The sequence below is a fragment of the Poecilia mexicana genome, unplaced genomic scaffold (genome assembly GCF_051168715.1).
Source record: "Poecilia mexicana isolate PSO_F unplaced genomic scaffold, ASM5116871v1 scaffold_14, whole genome shotgun sequence".
NCBI classification, from domain to species: Eukaryota; Metazoa; Chordata; class Actinopteri; order Cyprinodontiformes; family Poeciliidae; genus Poecilia; species Poecilia mexicana.
In genome coordinates, this window is record NW_028263383.1 from 19,909,555 (window position 1) to 19,925,972 (window position 16,418).

At 40.7% G+C, this 16,418-nt stretch overlaps 1 protein-coding gene across 1 annotated transcript in view; it reads left to right on the top strand.

Annotated features, from left to right (window-relative positions):
• igsf9bb (immunoglobulin superfamily, member 9Bb) overlaps positions 1 to 13,899 on the top strand; it is a 61,666-nt gene extending 47,767 nt beyond the window's left edge. Inside the window, exons 14-17 of the mRNA XM_088012626.1 lie at positions 3,580 to 3,664; positions 5,856 to 6,020; positions 6,465 to 6,510; positions 11,882 to 13,899. Coding sequence (XP_087868752.1) covers positions 3,580 to 3,664; positions 5,856 to 6,020; positions 6,465 to 6,510; positions 11,882 to 13,535 — 1,950 coding nt within the window. The 3' untranslated portion in view covers positions 13,536 to 13,899. The remainder of the gene's footprint in view (positions 1 to 3,579; positions 3,665 to 5,855; positions 6,021 to 6,464; positions 6,511 to 11,881) is intronic.
• Positions 13,900 to 16,418: the final 2,519 nt, after the last annotated feature.

Below are 16,418 nucleotides of genomic sequence, written 5' to 3' on the forward strand. Positions count from 1 at the left end.
TTTTCAGTGCTCGGAGGCGATCGGGGTTTTGTTTCTTTGCCTTCCTTTTGAGAAGTGACCAGATTTCCTCAATGAGATTAAGATCCAACAACTTTTCCTGCTCACAGATTTTGTGTTGCCTTTTTATAGTTTTTGCCTTGTACAATGTTGCTCAATCGGGCTAAAAAACGTAGATCTTTGTAGTTGTTGTTTTTGGGCTAAATTGTAAGGAAGCCCAGTTGTTGTGTGAGAAGTATCAGCTTCTTAAAGAGACAGAGGCCCAATTTCAAGGCTTTAATTTGCGAAGTCATATCTTTTAAGTCAGGTTTGATGTATGCCACATTTTTATAACAACTTAATTTGAAATGGTTGCTTGATTGTGCTATAAAACACACCTTGAGTGATTCCTCAGAGAAAATAACTTTGTAGCCGTCTTCTAATGTCGATCCTTTTCCTTCCTAAAGAATTTCAGTCTGTCTTTGACGATTTGTTCCTTCAGTAAAGGGCGTTTTTGTTGCCCATCTTGTCAAAAAGACAGTGATCTAAATGCATTGATCTCCCTGTCTGTGCAGAAGCGCTCACGACTACTCGCTCCTGATGTTAAGCAAAATCTAAAACACACTCTCTGAGTAGAGATCCTGGTGCTCCGCGCTCACTTTTGGATCGTGATCACTGCAGCTGAGCTTCTCACCCTAAAGCTCTTGGTGATCCAGAAAACTGTGCTTTGAGCTGTGATATTTTTAGCAGCAGTTAGCTTAAAAGTCAGAACCTTACGACACAAAGAAACCGTGTCTGCGTGACGAGACTTTTAAGCACATCTGTCCCTCTGGTATAGCAATCAGTCTGCTAATTAGTCTGAGAAATTGATTGGAGCCAATCATTTTGTGCAAAATTCGGTGTCGTATAGTAAACTTTTTAAAGCTAATAAAGGTTTTTCATTATTAACTGATAAATATTTGTGAACTTTCTGAAGTAGCGCAGCGTGTTTTGTGGGGGGCCCGTACGACGATCACTAATTAGCCTCACATGTCGGCTCGCCACAAATAAAACAGCTTCATTAACACCACCGTCTTCCGTGCAATAATATGCTGTCACGTTCGGCACGGTTGTCATAGTAACAGGGCAGGTGTGCACAAGCTGATTAGGCTGACTCTGTGGTCTTCTGCGCTACGGTTTAGTTCTGGATCGGTGTAAAACGTGCGGGGTAACTATAGATTTTATCTCAGTAAGACATAACGCTAAAACATGAAACTAATAGATGCATTTTAACAGAACGCTAAAGTAGAAAAAAAAAGGCAAAGGAAGGAAAAACCTTGAGCGTAAAACCGATGCGCTCCGAGTAAACGGTCGTTTTCTTGCAGCCCGGCGCCGCTGCAGCGTGTTTGAGCATCTTTCTTTAATCTAACTGCCACTTTCAGGTCCACAAAAGTGCTTTTATTTCTCCTTGCTCTTCCCGCAAACACCCACACACACACTTCATCTCCCTCGTTGCCTCACTCAAACACACACACACGTTACACCTGGGTTGTGTAACTTTGCTGCTGCGGATTTCTTCCTTTGTGGTTAAAGCGCTTAAGCCACGAGGTTTCGTTGGGTCTGCTGTTCTCCGTATTTGCGTATGTGCGAAAGTGAATGTTTGCGCCGATCATGTTGCTCAATCTGTTCGTCCCGGTCATCGCTGCCGACGGCTCAGTGTGAAGCCAGCTGCACCGCAAAGTGTCTTGAAGCAAGTAGTAAACAGGACGACCCGAGATCACCGAGTCGAAAAAGATTAAATACGCTCTACACTTCCACGTCTGTTATTTAGACGTGTGGTTCATCTTCTCCTTTAATTTCAGCCTGTTTTCTCCTCCTGCGTGTCATTAGCACCGCTTCATTTCCAGGCGCTTTACGTGGGAATGACGTGACGCCTTAGAAAGAAGAAACTTTGGTGCAAACTTCAGACTCTGACAAAAAGACTGAAGCTGCCAGAAGAAATGCACTGATTGGGGTGTGCTGTGGTGGCGCAGGGGTTAAGCACAACCCAGGAACCCTCGGGGCAGTGGTCGCAGGTTTGATTCTCGGCCTGGCAACCCCTGCCGTGAGTCTTCCCCTTCTCTCAGTACCCACCTTCCTGTCAATTAACTATCAAGTAAAGCCCACTAGAGCCAATAAAACCTTTTCAAATAAATACACTGATGGATGTGACTTTGTGCACAAGCAGACTAGTGATGGCTGCACTTAAAAAAAACAAAAACAAGCTGGAACATCATCAAAGGCCCTCTATGGGATTTCCATTGTGGCACCACTATTGTAGTGTTATTATGCTGTTGCTGGGGTGTCGGGCAGCCAATCAGAACAGTGAGTGAAGGTCAGCAGATATGCATTGGGCCGCATTACCAGCACATAATGGAGTCTGCTGATGGTCATATTATGGATTTGCGTGACTGCCATTTCTGGATGCCTGGCGCTGTGATATCTATATGCAACACATGCTGGGAAACTGAATAGGACGGCGACCGATGAAAACCCAAACCCGGCCCACATCGGCCTCCGCCAAGTCCCGGCGTTTCTGCGTGACGCAAATAGGAGACTTTTTTTTTCTTCCTCCTGACCTTCACTCGCGGCTTTAGCCGGCACAGTCCAGCAACATATATATGTAACATTACTGAGTGCATGTAATTAATTAATTATTTGAATCTTAATTGAACATTGCATATGTCTGTTCTGGACTATTCATTCACTTACCTACAGCTAGTGTGATTGTGGACCAAAGGTACATCGTTATTTAGTCGTAGGCGAAAACAAGGAGGTGATCAACTCTTGGAGGTCACAACCTGAATGCCCCCTGTCCCTCTTCCTGCCTCATCTCATATGCGATAAAGACAGCAGATGGCTTTAGGTACCTCAGAGGATATTGAGGGGAGCTAAGAAGCTCATTGGATTGTCCCTAAACCCTCCCGGATCTCCTTCAGGAATGGGGCTCTGAGCATGAATGTGTGTGCCTGGTTGTTTTTCCTGCTTGTCTCTGTGTTGCCCTGTGATGAACCTGCTCAGGGTGGACCTTGATTCTCACCCAGTGACCACTGCAGACAGACCCCACGACTCGACTACGCTGGTGTAGACGATGGATGGTCCGATGCCTCTGAACATTTCCCTCCCTACCTATGAACTTATTGAAATGTTTCCCTCAGACTGTCTGCCTCAAAGGCTGAACTGCTGTTAAATTGATGTTTATATTATCACACTTAGTTTATCTGTCCAATCTTTTTGTCAGTATTTATTTTCTACTTATCTACCAAGTGAGTTTTCATACTCATGCTATACATTCTCGATAGCTTATCTAATTCTGTTTTATGCTGTTTATTATGCTCTGAAGTGACAAATAGATCATTTTGCCTATTAGTACCTGGATGATAAATGGACTTTTAGTTTTTGTGATGGGGCATAACGTCATTGTCTTTTGCAGAGTGAGCTTCCTCAGAGTCTTATCAGGTGGCTGGTATAGTGAGAAAAAAAAAAAAAGAAGTATTTTTAGCTCTGTTGCTGTTTGAAGCCTTTAGGCTGATCTGTGCTGCTTATTTTAACATCCTGACGGCTCCTCTGTTCTGCTCCTCCCAGGAGGCCTGGTACGAGTTTCGCGTCATGGCCGTCATGGACGACACGGTCAGCGAGCCCAGTAACGTGGTGGGAGTGTCCAGCACAGGTACGTTCTCACAAGATGCAACATGCGAGAGAGAACTTTCTGTGGTTATTTCTGTGTTCTCCAAGGCAACAGGAGACTCGAAGGATTCTGTCACAATGCATCAGAAAGTGCAGCGCGGCTCGGTGGCTTTCGTTCAGCTCACCCCCGCCGCGCCTGTAACGTCGGCGCAGCATCAGCCCATCCTTGCGTCGCTGAGATAGAGATCGGTCCCACTTATGCATTGCACACACAACACCTTCAACTTAACATTTTGCTCCGTCAGCGCTATGTAATTAAGACTCCATTTCCATGCGCGCTCTTTCGTGGCGTTCTGATAAGTATGACATCATCAGTTTACCCAGCATCCACCGACTCTTTGGCTTTTCTTTATTCTCAAAAGAGAAACAATTAAGAAATCGGCCTATTTTTAGCTGCACTGCTGATATCTGTTTGCGTTCTGAAATCAAGCCTCAGAACGTGATGTGGCGCCCCTGCAGAGGTCACTGAGTACACATCGTTTGGTAAAACAGCTGTTGGCAGCTAATACAGAGACTGTTGTCGCTTTCATATTAGGCCTCTGCCGCCCTCTACTGGTTATAGCTGGGGACCTTCGAAGTAGTCGTGACCAAAACCTACTAAACATTCAACAATTTGTCCCTCCCGCCTTATATTCAGTAGTGATCTGCCGTGTTTTTGTCGATTCAACACGTTACGACATCCAGCTAAACCAGAGATCAAAGCAGCGTAAACACAGCACAGAACTATTCGCAGTCTTTGGAACGAGGGATCTGGAGAAGTGATTAATTCTTATTGTGAGCTTCTAATGGCTTAGGCCTGCAGGCACAATGAGGAAATCCACAGAGAGGGAGGCGTCTGCACCGCCCTGATTGGATGATCATTTTCCTAGCCTTCTCATCCACCTGTTTCTTCCCAAGAGTGCCCAGATTTCTCTGCTGAGCTTCAGTAATCTTGGATCACACATTCAATAAACTGACATCACTGACAAACACGTTAAACCAACAAAGGACAGGACAAAAGGTGTCCAATGAAATAAAGTAGCATCACAGGCGTAAAACAAGTTGAGAATCTTCAAGAATAATAAGAGTAATTGTGTTTTATACTGTGGATGGGAGGAAACGCAGTTTAACAGTAGAGAGACTTTATTTTCTTAAAATACAGTGGAATGTACTGAAAATAGGTTAAAATAGACTTGGACCTGACAGCGAACTTGGCAACAAAATGTTGTTGCTTGGCTACCGGAGTACACAGAAAGAAACAAAAACTATTACTGAAAATCTATAGGTGTCTATAAATGCACATATTTAAGTTTTACTAGTGAAGGTAAAACAAAAAATAAATGAAATTATTTGAAAAAAATATTCAACAAAACTCTTCAGAGCAGAGATTGTTGCATTTCATTACATTTTTAAAGTTTCAATTAAGTTTTAGATGAAGGAATATGCAGAAGGAACAGAATGAGGATGAAAGATACATTAATTTTGTGTATTCAGATTGGATATCATTCTTTGAAGAGCACCAACTGTGAACTGATGGCTGACCATTTGGGCTTTTGTGGCAGAATATCATTTAACGCTGGTATTCTAGAGTTAAGTGGGAGGCCACTGTTGAAGCTTGTCCCAAACTGGATCATACATCAAAACAAGGATCCAAAATCCCAGCATTAAATACACAGCAGATCGGCTGAAAAGGTAACGAAGTTAAAGGTTTAGAGGCATTTTTAGTCTTTTTTTTTTTTTTTTTTACTTTTTAAAGTCTTTCAAAAAAAAAAAAGTGTGGCTTTTTTTTAAACATCCCTAAAAGTAGCGCATTAATGTGGAGACGGGAAGTTCAAAATCACTTTAATAATCTTACCTGGTTGTTCAGAGCACGGGGTGTTCTCTCAGGGTACGCTGTGTTCTCTTCCTCCGTTCTCACATTTGGACAGTCATCTGAAAGCAAATATCAGCAGTGAGAAAATGCTTCTGTACTGTAGTGCTTATTATGAGCAAAGTCACGACGCAAGGCTGATTTTTTTTTTTTTTTTTTACAAAAGTTTCATTACTGTCCTGATAAAAAGCTCCTGTGTTGATCATCATGCTCCATTCTTACTACAGGCCACCACAACTTTGCCAACAACTTCTTTTTATCTCCTCCATGCTAGGAGTTTGCTGTTGATGTTGAAGTTTTCTGGATTTGGGTTGTCGCCTCGCAGATTTCTTCCCCCCTCCAGAGATGGTGGAGGAGCGTGGACTGACGCGGCCTGTGGTGGCTGGCATCGTGGCCACCATCTGCTTCCTGGCTGCAGCTGTCCTCTTCAGTACGATGGCCGCCTGCTTTGTCAACAAGCAGCGCCGGAAGAAGCTCAAGAAGAAAAAAGGTCACGGAAGATTCTGTCTTCTTCCCACAATTTCTAAGTCAGAAAATCCCCCTAATATTATATCATTCTGCGCCTTTTTTTTTCAGTCCATGTCGTCTTAGACGCATTTCTGCTTCTCTTATTAAACTTATGAAATAAATTGTCTTTAAAAAGTTGATTCACATCTGGTAATGTGCAACAGATTCATTCATTCATTATAAGTGCTGATCTGTCAGATTAGAAGCTGTGTGTCCTCTGTTATATAAAGTAGCTCAGTGATACCTGAAGGAGCGTTCAAGTCAGTAAAAGTACAGTATAGACTTTGTGGGAGGCTTTCACGTCATGCTGAAAAATTATCAGGTTTATCTTTTGGTTTTTTTGTTTGTTCTCCTCTTACGTCTACCCCGCCTGCAAGTAAACTTTAAAGATAGTAAAACTGTCTTGTATCTTCCTTCCACTCTCCAGATCCCCCTCTGTCCATAACCCACCTCAGAAAAAGCATGGAAACACCGTAAGTATTCCTCCCAGGACACTCCTACAAACACCTAAACGTTAATGAGGATTTCTGTGACATTTGTTGAGGTTTTTGTGTTAAGTACTGTCAATAGCCAGGTTTTACTCTGAACGCATTGATTCCTATTAGTCAGCACTCTCATGGGCGCAAGAGTTGAGCTACTGAAAACACAGCTGCTTTCTAACAACTTTTTCTTTAACAGGAGTAGATCCTTACTTTAAGTTCTACACATTTGTGTAAAGGTTATTTTGACCTATTTTAATCCAGCCACTTTTTATCCCATGTGGCAATAAATACAGAGACGAACACTCAAATTGTTTTTGGATGGATGTTTCCCTCAATTTGCAGCGATTTTATCCGCATCAGTAATGCAGTTTGAACGCTGTGACCAACAGCTGACTTGATGAGGCTCCCATCAAGCAGCAGAGTTAATAGATGTATAATTAATATCTAATTGTTTAGTAGTTTAACTGAAGCAGCTAATTGAAATATCCTAAATATAGGATTTATTTTGTTAAAAACTGCAATGTTTTCATTCGGAGTTAGAATACACCTCAATAAAAAACATCCATCAAGTGACTCTTTAAAGGTGGAGTATGTAACTTTTATTTAAAAAAAAATGCTTTTTACATATTAAATGTTGTTAAAATGTTGTGACAGAATAGTATGAGACAGATATTCTTTGAAAAACTCAGCCTCTTCCACTTCCTCCTAATGCTACTGTTATAATCTGCAGAAATGTTCTCCTCTCAGTCAAAAACAACCAATCAGAGCCAGAAGGAAGGTCTTAGAGCTCTCAATCAACCTCATGCACATGCTGCTCTGAGCGCTGATGGCAGACGAACAAACCTTTTATCCGCCACCATCAGTGGCTTAACTAGCTTGAGCATTCATGGAAGATTCGTATCAGGAAGAAGATGCAGCGCAGCAGAGAGCGAGGGGGAGAGTTTGCATACACGAGCCTGATTGAGAGCGGTCAGACCTCCTGGCTCTGATTGGTTGTGTCTGACTGAGCTACATACTTCTGCAATTTCCACTGGGAGCACTGACAAAAGGCAGAGGATCTCGATCTTTTTTCACAGATTATCTGTCTCATGCTGCACTGTCAAAACAAAGTGACCATTTTAATACATATGTAAAAAAAAAAATATATATATATATATATATTTTTTTATTTTTTATTTTTTTTTATAAAAGTTACATACTGCAGCTCTAAGGTCTTGAGTGTAATCTGTTTCTTTTCTTTTTTATTTTTTGATCCCCTAAATCTCAGTATTGTATTATGATTGGATAGAAGTAAACTGGATTTTACTGTAAATAGATCTGACTGGGAGGACCGAATAGTATTAGGATGAATTTGACTGGACTTAATGAATAAAGTTCAGATTAAATACATAAAACTAAACAGGATCTGTTTACTAAGGGGGAAGGTAGGTGATGTTCTGACATCACGTTCTACCTGTCGGGTAACAAACATCATACCTGTACTTAATTGTCAATGTGCCACCACATGAGCAAAGAGCAATGTCATTACTAGTTGTGCAACATTCAAAATAATCCAACACAGGACAATAAAACAACTCTGGACCTCCGTCGTCTTTACTGTGCAGCTTTGTGTCCACGTTAGCCTCTGGACAGCAGCTTGTGTCCATAAGGCTTTTTTTTGTGAAAAATATTTGCCTCACAATGCAAACATTTTCCAAACCAAAATCACCAACCCGGAACCTGGGCTGTTAAAATGTGCACATAAATGACACAGCATGACAGTCGAGACATTTTTTCCCCAAATAAATGTGTTTTCATTAACGTTACTTGTGAAGTTTTAACATTAAGGAGTGTACCGTGTGCATGCGTGTGTGTGTGAACTCTTGTACTTAGAGTGTAAAGTGTTGCTGAAGGGTAAATATTTCCATTAAACCGCTCTGCTTTTTTCTTTAAGCATCTGCTGGTTAAAGAGCTTTCAGTTATTGCGTTTACACTTCAAATCAACATGTTTTATGTTGATTTCTTTGTTCTCAGTAAATGTTTTGCAGTTTTGAATTCTTATGTTGGAAAAGTCTTTAAGAGAGGATTTGTGTCATTGTTCCATAAACGTCAGTGTGGTTATAGCTCTTTAAAGTCTTCTTCTCTGATCACAGTTTTATGATGCTTTTTACACGCCCTGCACTTTAATCAGGTTTTCTCTGAATCTCTGGCTCCTCTTTTCCACCTTAATTAAAACTTTTTCTTCTTCGCTTTCCTCTTTATTCATGCCTCTCATTACCAAGCCTCCTTTTAGTGCCCATATCTTCTGTGCTTTTTACTGTCTAATCTTCCCACCTTTACAGGAGTCCACTTAGTTTCTTTCCCAGCCTTGAGTCCTACTGGGAAGGGTTGGCTGCACAGTACAAACCACAATCCTCCAGTCCTCAGTGAGTGTGCCCAACTGTTGTCCCCCCTGGTCTTGCACACTACATAATCCCATTTGCACTTCGATCCTCAAAGCCCTGTCTGCATGCTTCCAGCTAAATGTCCCAACCAGGCAACAACAATACTGGTCGTGGTCTGAAGTTCAGAGATGGTTTCAGACAGTATTTTGGACTTCTTCCTTTTACATGGCAGTGAGACAATAGCCGTCGTTGTGCAGTTAATTCTCATTTTCAATTTCTGGCTGTTTCTGGATTGTTAAGAGCTGCTGAAGTTTCTCTCATCATACTGCAATGCTAAGTCAAAAGTTTAGTCATGTATGGTAAAACATGCTGGAGCTGCATCTACATGACCGCAGTGAAGTCAATCTGTTCATGGTGCTTTATCAGCAAACGCTGCACTGAAGTGTTTGCTGTGTCTTTTCTTGAAGAGAAAAGACGCTGGAGGTAATATTCTGTATTTAATAAAGGTGATTTGTGCCCAGAATCACTGAGTCTAAGGTAAATAATGACATTAGAAGGAGCGTGTCTTGCTGTGTTCAGTTCAGAAAGTACTTAGAACATGCAGTCAAGCATCTGAAATTCTCAACTATTTCCCACTGTAAGGTTTTTATTACTTTTTGTGGTCAACATTAAGAAGTCAAACTAAATGAGAGAGTGTCAACGTGAACGACGTTAAAACTCAAATAAACATTAAGAGCATGGCTAAAGTAGTGTTGGGTCAAATATAATTGTGGTTTGTGTTTTCTTTAATACCATCCCCTTTATTAAGTCAACACATCTTTAGTTTGTTTAAAACTTAGTGGAAATGTAATCAGGACAATATGAGGCAGATGTAGCTGTGGTTTATGTCATGAAAAACAGTAGTGATCCTGGGAATATTGTGTGTCTATATGGATACATAAATATCTTTTTACATTTTTCAACAATGTGTATTTTATTTTATTTTTTTTACCTTCAAAAATTCTCAGCATACGAACCAAAGATGCAGTAGGAAATGTCCATTTGCCTCATATTCTTGCTGTTGAGATCAGAATCATAATGGAAAGCAAGTATTAATCGAAGAGATAAAAAATGCAATGTTTGCTATTTAAACATTGTGAAATTGTGGTTGAAAGGTGAAAACTATAGTCAATGGTATAAATGCTGACTTCTAATTGAAATCATAAATAAAAAGTGGTTTGGGTTGATATAGCTCTATCCTTCAATGTTCTTGTTTTGGGATTCTGTAAGCTAAAAGAGTAATTTTTTCTGCATATTTTCAGCTTTAAATAAAGACAAAGGCTGGCAAAGTTGATACATATGGAACAACACTATTACACTGAGCAAATCATTGTGTTTTCTGTTGAATAGACACAGCAAAATATTTGTAATGTTAAGTCCCTCCAACTCTTCACAAATGGGAAGTTAAAGTTTACATTTTCACAAAATACTAGCAACAATCAAAGGCATCAAAAAACTGCATGAAAATAATTAAAAATTAAAACTCAGCAATGATAAAGAGGCTTTTGTAATCACGTTTGGTGTGTGTGTGTGTGTGTGTGTATATATATATATATATATATATATATATATATATATATATATATATATATATATATATATATATATATATATATATATATATGTGTGTGTGTGTGTGTGTTTTTGTTTATTGCAGTGCTTTATGCTCAGTTTGGAAAAGTCTCTTAAGTCCTTTTTTTTCAGTGGTTTTTGTAAACTGTTATATTAGTGATGTTTCCACTGCATAGTAAACAGCAAATTATGATTTTGATGTCCTTAATTTCCTGAGGAAAAACCTAGAAATATACAAACAAGAGTGTAGTTTTGTGTGGCACACTGACTGTCTAGTATAGTTAAAATATTGTCAATATTGTGATGTATGCAGACTGTAAATCCTAATTTTGTCCTCTGTAGTGGAGTCATTGTTGCATGTTCAGCGCCACAAGAAGACCAAATGATCAGAAAATTCAAGTTTCCTTCTTACTTATGTTATACAGAAAACTGCCCTTACAAAAATAGCAAGAAGAAAAAGTTCAACCACAATTTTTCAAAAAGAAGCTTTTGGGGTAGCAGGCTGTGTATTAATCTGAGTTTGTAATCAGGTGCTCTAGTTTCCCAAAAAACGAGCAACTGGGTACAATATTGGTATTGATAGCCACAGTAACTTGTTGCTGGATCCACTAGGAGTCAAAACAAAACCATAAATATTTCCAATTTATGATATTTTGTGTAGTTTTGTGATTTATATTTGGTTTTGGGTGTTTTTCCATGCTTTTCTGTCTATGTACCAACATTCAGTGTCAGGTAGACACTAAATGTTGGTGCGATACCTACGGTACTTTTTTATATATCGCACCAGCTGACCAAATAATTTTTTTGTAATCATGAGGGTGGAGTCATATGGCTTAATATGAAATTTTGCATAAATACTATTAAATAAAGAGAGAGTATCTCACTTATATCTTGCCTTTGAATTAATTTAAATTGGCCAGTCTTATTATTGTAAAAAATCGTCTATTGTTTCAAAGCTGTTGGAAAATGTAGGATCATGCAGTACTTAGTGACTCAATCAAATCCAGTTTGTTGTTGTCCACCACTTGTTCTTACTTATAATGAAGTTCAGCATGATGTTCTTAAATGTGTTGTAATTGTGTAATATCCCTTCCTTCAGTGCACCACCCTACCTGCAAGAGAAGCTGTTAAATGTCACCAAACCTCTGCTAGGATAACTTTAGAATAAACTAAAATGCAGCATATTTTGCTGGATATCCATGTTTGTTACTGACATTTTATGCTATTGCTGTTTTAAGCTCCAACCCTTAAAATTTATGTCTTTCTGAAAGTTTAATGATGTCTTATGGTTATTTTTAATGCAGGTGAAAACGTCTTCATCACCATCTGAGTCGGAAAATTCTGACCCTATAAATGTTCTTATATTTACTTCTGTATTTTCGACATAGGTCATCTTCAGGAAAGGTGAGTCCGGAGAGCATACGTTCAAAGGCATCTCCATCAGAATCGTCCGAAGAGAGTCATGACCAGCGTGGAAGGAAACCTCCTCCCAGTCCAGGAAGGAAAGAAGAGTTATCCTTATACAAGAAGACCAAAAGAGCAATAACAAGCAAGAGGTACATGTCCAAGCATGAAGCTGAACCAACAACACCTATTGAACTTATCAGTCGAGGCCCAGATGGACGATTTGTCATCGATCCCACTGATGCAGAAATGTCAGTCAAGCCCCGCCGTATTGAGGGCTTCCCCTTTGTGGAAGAATCAGACCTTTACCCAGAATTTCGGCAGTCGGACGAAGAGAATGACGATCCCAGGCCTCTTCCACCTGTTATGGCACCGCTTCGGCCTCACCAGATTTCCCCAATCTCCAGTCAGGAATCTTACCTCCAGCCTCCAGCCTACAGTCCTCGTTTTCACAGACCTTTTGAAGGTATGACCATCATGGAGAGCAGCCAGCTCCATGCCACGGGACAGATCCGAGGCTCTCTCCACCATAGAGCTTTCTATGGCTATCTAGGACCACCAGGAGATCACGATCCCCCGCCTCCTTTCTACATGCCTGACACCAGCCCTCTGAGGTCGGTCATGTCCTCTCCTCCATACTTTGCTGAGGGTCCTTTTGCGCACCACATGATTCCTGAAGAAATCGGAGAGGGTGAATTTCCACAATACGCCGTGTCCAGCTTCCCACTCCCTCTGACACTGACCTCTTCCTCTCATTCACCAGAGGTTTGGCAGGGACTAGATTTTACCTTTTCAAGTCTGGAGGGGCCTCAATTTATATTCCCCCCACACCACCCTCTGCATACCCGCCATGATCCTCCCTACGCCTCTCCACCTCATGTTCTTCCCCTTAGCGCTTTCCAGCACTCTTCCCTACCAATGCCTACCTACCCTACAGTCCTGCCACTTGAGGCCCCAAGTGGCAGAACGTCAAAGAGTCATAAAAGCAAGTCTCCCAGCAAGGCCAGGCCTCATGGCTCCCCAGCCAGGCATTTAGCTATGCAAGAGGCACATTTAGGGCAGCTAAGACCTTCAGGCCATAGTATGGGTGTGCCAGTTTTGTCTTATACTGATCCAATGGCTCATATCGTCCCTAGCACATTCAGTAATCTGGATACACGATGGTTTGAAACCACCCCCCGTTTTAGTCCCAGACAGACTCGTAGGATGGATTCTGGCTTGCATCAGGTGGTTCTTCAACCCTCTCGACTTTCACCCCTTACCCAAAGCCCCCTTAGCTCTCAAGAGGGCTCCCCAGAGATTGTAGTGCGCCCACGCCCACGTCCAAGCATTGTGCAGCCTCCCATACCCCCAGGGATGTCTGAGATTACCCTGCTTCCACCGTCCACAGCCAGCTTTTCAAGGAGATCATCCCCATCATCATCACCTGCTCAAGGTCAGGGTAGCAGGAGAACAAGCCCCAGCTACCGTTCCCACATGGCTTTTGCCACCGCTGCAACCAGTTACCCAGCTTCCCAGTCCCCATCGCCCCCCATGGAAAGCAGCAGCATATTTGGGCAAATGCCAGCTCATAGGAGGACTGAGGAGGAGATCCTTCCATCTGAGCCCTCTCCACCCCAGTTGTCAGCTTCAGGGTAGGTCTGTTAGGCATGCAGAGAGGGATGCCATTTGTGTCATCTGCCTTAACCCATAATGCTTTGATGTGGGAAGTTGCTCTGACATTTTGGCTACTGAAGTTCTATATCTACCTATTGGACCATTGGTTTAATAGTTGGGTTTGTTTTTTTTTTGTATATAAAATTTGAAAATGAAAGCAACCTGATTCAAAGCAACCTATTTGTTATAACAATAGATTTGCATTCTGGGATGTTAGCTTGTAGTTTGAGTTCTGCTGATGCAGCTCTTCATCTCAGGCTTCAAGTTGGAGGTTTTCACCCACTAAATCTGTGAGGCACTGTCTCCAAGTTGACCAGCTAGAAAATGCCAAAAAAATAAAATAAAATTCTATTCTATGAAAAAAAAGTCTTGAAACTAATGCAAGTAAATAATTAGTTGGATTGGAATGCATTGTATTCATAGATTTCATTTAACACATTTAAGAGCTACAGTCCTTACAGTCAGCCATCATTTAAGATCTTAGTTTTTGTCATCTGTATCATGCATTACCCTGCTTTCACTTAACAGGCGGAACCCCATATTATTCATCTAATTAATGTCCTAGAAGAAACACCATCATTACGCTTAGTTCAAAGCCTTTCAAAGTGCCTTTATTAAGCAGAAGGATGCTTTAAGAAGAGTTCATCTTGGCAGGCCCTGCGGCCCATCCTCAGCCTTTGATTGCATGATCAAATCTACCTTACCTTCCAACCTCTCAGATTTTTCCTACCCACCTTCCTTTCCCCTTTCTATCACTCTTTTTCCCCAAACTTTTAAGTGTTACCAGGTCACCCCCAGGTCTGACTACCAAGGAGAGGTTTTTGGGCAAAGTGTGTCACAGGGCCTGTCCGCTTCTCATGTACTGCAATGTCTCCATCATTATGAATTAGGGGCAGGGTGGTGGTTCTTAATGACTCCTGGAGTCTTACCTGCTTTGTTTTTGATTGATCTCAGCTATCTGGGCAGCGTTGTTGTGACCAGGTCCTCTACACCGCAATAGGTAAGGGTTGGATCCATGTCTGAAAGGGGGGGGTTAGCAGGTGGGACTTTTTTGATCACCTCGTCCTTTAAAGGGGAATACAAGGCTTTGAGTCTTTGTTTGATTTGTTCCTTCCGTCACTCAGTACATGTAGTTTTTTTTTCTTCTTTCTGTTGTTTACTTTCTTCTTTTTGTCAAAGTGGCTATGCATTTTACGTTCTGCAGTCTTAAGTACATTATGCATTCTGACTGATATGCATAAGCCATCGGATATCTGAGAGATCAGGACAAAGAGGTCTCAACAACAGGACTCTCTTGCTTGACATGCTTGAGTTGTTTTTTTTTAATTGACACAATTACTTACAACTATCTGTAGAAATAAAAACTTTATCAAAAGAAAATGCACCCAAGGTAAAACCATCATCACATGATGCTCATTCATGGGTGAGCCAGGTTTTTATGGAGTTTGAATCCAGATAAAGACTAAGCTCTGTTAACTTAGTAAACATAATCACAGTGCCAGTGAATGGCTGGTATGTTCAGGATGTCCAACCTTAGTCTTAAATGTCAATTTACTTCACACCTTTTGAGAAACTGTGTCTTGCAAAACTATACATAACCTTTAGCTTGAAGGAAAGAAAATGATATATAGTGTTGAATTTTTAAAAACCTTAATTATAGCATGTGTATTCAGCCCCCCCTTAGTCAATCCTTTGTAGACTCATATTTTTTGCTCCAAGGCTTTGGGGTAATGGCTTTATCAGCTTAGATCTTTGTCTACCCTTCTTCACTAAGTAGCTCATGCTCATGCAGATTGAATAATAATTGTCCATGAACTCTAAAATTCAAGTCTTGCCTGGGATTACCAAATAGATTAAGGTCTGGACTTTGACCTAAAACGCAAGCTTTGATCTAAACTATTCCACTGTAGCTCAGGATGTTGTCCTACTATAATCAGTTTTCTTTTATGATTGTCTCGTAGTCAGCTACATCTCTCTTTCCATCATCTCTGACTTCTCTGTTGCTGTTGAAGAAAAAAACATTCCCATAATGCTGCCACTACCATGTTTTACTGATGAAAAGGTGTGTTCAGGGTGATGTGCATTGTGTACACGTATTTGCACATAGTCCACAAAGTTCAGCGTTGGGTACAGCTGACCACAGCACCTTCTTATATGTGTTTGCTGTCTCCCACGTGGCTTATGGCAAAAGTCAAACAAGAATCATTGTGGTTATCTTTCTACAAAGACTTTCTTCTTGCCACTTCTACATAAAGACCAGATGTGTGGAGTGTCTTGTTAACAGAATCTCCTCAACTTGTGGATTCCCTTAACTCCTTCAGGGCTACCAAGGGCTTCTTGGCTGCTTTTCTGATTGATGATGTCCTTGCCTGGCCTGTCAGTTGAAATGAACAGCTGTGTCTTGGTATGTTTCAAGTTGTGACATAGCTTTTTCCATTTTTAATATTCTTTTAAAACTCTGGTTTGAGCCTCTCCACATCTTCTTCTCTGACCTGTCTGCTGCTCCTTGGTCTTCCTAATGCTGTTTGTTGACTAATGTTCTCATAAACACATGAAGCCTGCATAGAACACCCAAAATTTATGCTGAGAATAATGACGTGACTTTTGAAGATAATTGGTTGCTCTGGATTTAATTGAATGAGGAGGATAATTAATATACTTATCACACTTTTAAAAATATTGCTTGTATTTTATGATTTTCTTTCCTCTTACTATCTTTTACTTTAATTGCTACTGTATGTATATGCCTAATAAAATACATTCAGGTTTATGGTGGTAATGTATGGAAGAGTTCAAGAGGTATGAATATTTTTGCAAGGCACTGCAGTTGAATCTTGTGGTTTATAGATATAGGTGGAGTTTTTT